The sequence below is a fragment of the Microtus ochrogaster genome, chromosome 10 (genome assembly GCF_000317375.1).
Source record: "Microtus ochrogaster isolate Prairie Vole_2 chromosome 10, MicOch1.0, whole genome shotgun sequence".
Classification (NCBI taxonomy): domain Eukaryota; kingdom Metazoa; phylum Chordata; class Mammalia; order Rodentia; family Cricetidae; genus Microtus; species Microtus ochrogaster.
In genome coordinates this window covers 3,608,517-3,613,812 of record NC_022016.1, presented here as the reverse complement: position 1 = coordinate 3,613,812, position 5,296 = coordinate 3,608,517, and the positions used below count along the sequence as shown (strand labels likewise).

The following is a 5,296-nucleotide window of genomic DNA, read 5'->3' as shown; positions in this document are numbered from 1 at the left end:
ACACCTGCAAGGCCACTTGCTGCTGTTTTTTGCAAGAATCAGAAAGCAACCACATTAACATATCTTTCCCACTTAATAAAGGATTTCTCTGCAACAACAGATGTTTGGGTGTGGTTTGTGCCTAATCCCAAATCCAGGAGAAAGCCCTTGCTCGGCAGGAGTCCCCTTCAATATTGATCTGATCGGAAGTTTCTGAGACCATAAATGATCCAAGAGAAATCACATAGCTTTCTGAGAATAAGTATTCTAAATATGAGCTTCTATAGTATAAAAAAAAGTTTCAGATTTACAGGTCTGAGTGTAGGGTTTGGGAAATGAAATCATTTGAGTAATGTGTCCTGGTCATAAGTCCTCAGCCCTAGACTTGACCTCGGTGTACGTGATTTGGAACCCCTTCTGCTCTTTTCAGAGCATTTCACTAGATCATTTCAACTAGGTTCCTATGTGGGCATTTCTTCACCAGTAGCGTCACTGGTAGAATTACGCAGTGTTCTCTGAAATTCATATGTTGCAGTCTTCATCTCCCATTGCCTCATTCTGTGACTGCAATTTAGTGGGAGACAATTAAAATAAAATAATGTTGTGTTGATGTGCCTTAATACAATATAGGCAGTATTACTTTTTAAAGAGTTCAGAAACTGGAGAGCTCAGTTAGTAAAGTACTTCACATGCATGAAGACCTGCAAATCCCCTGCACTGACATAACAACTGCATGCTGTTGCATGTCCGTGTAACCGCAGCACTGTGGAGGGAGTAGAGATGAGTAGATCTCGAGGACTCACTGGCCAGTCAGTCTAGTCAACAAACGAGCAAGTTCAGTGAGAGACCTTGGCTCCAGAACTGTGGTGGAAAGTTTTGAGTTAATTTCTCAGTTCACTAAGCCACTCTGATTTCGGGGAATGTTTCCCCTTTGTAGAACATCGAGTCTCTGCCAGTCTCTAACAGTAAGAGAGATATTTAGTAATTAATAATTAACAATAACAGAAGAAGTTTGAGAACAAACAAGGAAGGCACCCAATAATGAACTCTGGTTTTTACACACACACACACACACACACACACACACACACGCTTGCATGTGTATGCACATAGAGCACACACATGAAATATCCATCACCCCATGAATAAGCAGATACACATAACAGGACACATACACACACACATACAAGAAAAGATCAGATACACCTGATGACATTTGATCCTGGGTTCTAGCCTTCAGCATTGTGTGAACAGAAATTCCTGTATTTTGTAATATCCAGTCTGTGGTACTGTGCCTTCGGAGGCTTAGAAGCTTAGCTGGAGCTAAGTCTCCACTACTGAAATCCAAACAAGAACGTGGGCGTTGTTCCAGGCACGTACAGTGGCTGTACGAGTCTCTGGTTACTTTCCTGCATTCACCAAGCCCGGAGGTCAGATGACTTCCTGGGATGAACGCCAGCTTCCTCTTGCTGTTCCGCCGCTGGCTGGTCAGCAAACGCCTTCTTCTTTTTCTTCCTGTCCTCCCCTTAGTCTTCTAAACTGCCTCCTGCGTTAGGGCAGATAAATTCTAGAATAAAAAGAGAACGCTAAGGTTGCCACTCTCACTTCCTCTCACTTTTTGGCCCAGAACATCTTTAAATATAGTACTTGCAGAGGGGCACCCACGGAGACAGACGAGGCCGGTGCCCCAGGGACTCTGCCCTGCCAACCGTTGCAGTTAGCTCATCATGCTTTCTCATGGCCTCCGCTGGTTGCAGAAAATGCCAGGATGAGGCCTCGCTTCTGCCTGGCTGGTACATTGATGATGGCATTGTTCCTTTCGTGCCTGAGACCTGAAAGATTGGACCCCTGCGTGGAGGTATGTGTCTTGACCAGTTTCTTTCCTCCTAGCCTCCCTGTCTCTCAAAACTGTCCCCAGCACAGAGCTTCCTGCTGTACATTCCGGTTTGTTTACTTTGCACAAAGGAGTTAAACTAACCAAAAACATGAGAAGTTGTGAGAAGAAAAAGACTCAGTGTTAGCAGGGCAGGAACAGGCAATCAATGTGGTGTTTTCTTCTATTTACGACATCTGAGCCATGACTAGATACTTGATATTAGTAAAAAACAATTTAAACTTATAGTTCTGTGACCTGCCTGAGTGACATCAAAGAAATTACTGAATCTTTCTGAGGCTTGTTTTCACGCTGTAAAGGAATTAGAGTGCTCACAGGGGAACTGAAGAAGTTTATTAATATCAGGGCCTTCTCTTGGTGCTGTGGACACTCAGCTTTCAGCGGTCATTCCTCCCCTTTCCAACTGAGGTGAAGATGGCTGTCACTTCTGTCTCGTAAGAAACGTCTTTGAATGATGGAGAGGCAGCTCAGCAGGTTGCTCAGTTGCTGCCAAGCCTGACAATCTGAGTTTAATCCTCAAGTCCCACATAGAGGAGTAGAGAATGTACTTTTTTAAGGTATCTGCTGAGTTCCAAGTGTTTGCCTTGGCAGGTGTGTACATACATGAATGCACACACATACACAAATTAATAACTAGAACTGGTTTTCAAAATTAAGAAATTTTCCGAGAGTTTAGAATTATGTCATTAATACTGGAAGATAATGAATTGGGAGGGAAGGAAGGGGAGAGGAAGAGAAAGAGAGAGAGAGAGACACACACACACACACAGAGAGACATATGGAGAGACAGACAAATTACACAGAAAGACAGTGAGGCATACAGAGACAGAGACACTCAGAGACAAAAGACAGAGACAGAGAGCAATGTAAAACCTGAACTAAGGCAGTGACTTTTTTTCTTGGTGAAACACTGACTAGTGAGTAATCTAATTCATGACGAATTCTTGTTTGCTCACTGCACAGACCACACAATTATCTCAGAAGCTCACAATAGAGCTAAGCAAACAATGAAATAATTCAGGGTGAGGCAGGCTCAGAAGCTCAAAACAGGTATAATGAGTTAGAGTCATGATGTTGACATGGGGGAAAATATTATAACTTAAATCAAAGACTAACTCCTTGCTTTCTCGGTATCTTGCCTTCTGATTCCTTGGCTATGTTGACGGAGATAGAGTTTCCAACCAATTTCACACTGAGATAAAATCCCTCTACTCTTGTTGTATACTGTATTCTGACAACCCTCAAAAGCTGGCCTGTCCCTTCCACAAGCCTGGGTCTCAGTTCCCTTGGCCTTGTCTCCAGAGGTGATTACTAGCTTCCTAATTTACACTTCTTTCTGTAACCATCCTACCATCTATATCTGTTTTCATTGGTTCAGAGGCTTGGATCTTTCAAACTGCTCCTTTATAAACTTTTAATAACCCTTTAGGTGCCACAAAGGCTGTTTTGCCCTACAGGGTCTTTGAACTGCTTGCCCTACCCACAACATCCCTCATCTAGATAAGAGCTGTCTCATGGTAAAATTTTGGGATCCCCTTATATAGTTTAAAATTTTCCTATTGGTAAAATTGTAAAATGAAAATAAAGGACAAAGCTAGTTTTAGTGATATATTTTATATAATGAAATACACTCCAACTACTAAGAGGATAGTTTATGTTTCATTTTGGGGACAGAATATTAGAAAGTCAGCAATACTTTATGTTTATCACACATTTTGATTTTCCTACACACATAGTTCATGTTTAAGAGTTGTGTGTGGCATATAGCTACAATACTGGAACATAGGGCCTTTTAGGATTTATTTTTACACTTTCACTTTATGTAAATATCTGTAGAAGTGTCTCCTCAGGGAGTTTTTTTCTTGTTTGCCACATTGACACCTCTGCCTTTGGCCTCTGAGTATGTATTTTCATCCATCACATCATTTTGTACTATTGTCTATTTTTTTATTATTTCTCATCTTTTGCTGGCCTTATCATATGCTAACAGTATCCAGACCATTATAGGTCTCCCATTTGTACATGTGAAGAAAATGAAAGAATAGCTGATAAACAAAGCCTGTTGCCCTTGTGCTCAGACTGTGGCTTCCCATGACTGAGGCTCTCTTCTCTTACATTTCTTCTCTTTTCATGTTCTGGATGTAGACTCAATCTCTATTTATTCTGAACCAGACCTACCTTTTGGGTCTTATTAACTTTCCTTCCCTGTTAGCTGATGCTGCGAGTTCAATGCCATCTGGAATTCTATATCATTTATTTTTGTATTGCCCATGGCCCTTAGCAGAGAAGGTCTACCATTTGGCTTATATGCACCTCTGATCCATAATTACATAATGCTTATCATTCACTCATCCAACAAAAAAATCTACTGTGCACCTTTCTGAGCCTTGGAGACACCATAACAAACAAAATCATCAGAGCAGCAAAGATCATGGTCCATTTCACTGAATGAACAACATTTGGAAAATAATTACTAGGCAATGTAAGGTTGCCTAGTGATCAAAACCTGTAAAGAAATAAAAGAGGGCAAGAGAAGAATTTCTGACTGACACCTTACTCTATTAGCACTGTCTTCAAGGATACTATGATAATTATCATTTAAACAGACATATGTGAGGGAGTAACCTACAAGTATAAATCTTCTAACTATATGTGCATTACCCCATCTTCTTATGTTTTCATCTTTAAAGGATTTTTTAATATTAGCATAAAATACATAACATGAAAGTAAAATGTTGATATGCAACAAGGGGTTAATAATAGCCAATGATAATTAACATTTATATTTATCACTTTGGTTATAGCAAGCTTTGAGATAAACTTTGATCTCACTTATTTCATTGAGAATTCTATTGCATTTAAATTAGAGAAAATAAAACTTACTGGATTAAAAGAAGCATTTTTCTGGAATCATATAATTCTGAAATTCGAAGGAAGGTTATGGAACAGGGTTTACAGTAAATGTGAGAAAATAGATAAAATTAAGTGGGGAATAGAAGAGCACAAACCCTTGCCCTTGGTTACTGTTTCCACCACTGGAATCCTTGCACTCTAAGACTGTCTCTCATTCCTGCACCAACTTGCTAAGGTCATTAAGCCAAGAAAGAAAATACAGTTGTCAAAAATAGGTGATAGCTAGAAAAAGTCTCGACATGTGACTGTATATAATTAAGATAAGTAATGAGAATGATAGGAATTTTACATAAAACTAAGCATTTACAAAAATATATATATTTTCCCTAAAACTACATTTACTGGAGATATTATAAAACAAACAAACAAACAAAAACAAAACATTGTCTCACTTTCAGAATTTCTTAGTTGCTGACCTTTAATTATGGCTAGAAACCAAATATGAGTGAGTCCATCCCATGTTCCTCTTTTTGGGTCTGGCTTACCTCACTCAGGATAGTGTTTTCTATT

The 5,296-nt window shown here is 39.6% G+C and overlaps 1 protein-coding gene across 1 annotated transcript in view; it reads left to right on the top strand.

Moving 5' to 3' along the window:
* Window positions 1–1,492: 1,492 nt before the first annotated feature.
* Window positions 1,493–5,296, top strand: part of Tlr4 (toll like receptor 4) — a 13,553-nt gene continuing 9,749 nt past the window's right edge. Inside the window, exon 1 of the mRNA XM_005352592.3 lies at window positions 1,493–1,837. Coding sequence (XP_005352649.1) covers window positions 1,748–1,837 — 90 coding nt within the window. The 5' untranslated portion in view covers window positions 1,493–1,747. The remainder of the gene's footprint in view (window positions 1,838–5,296) is intronic.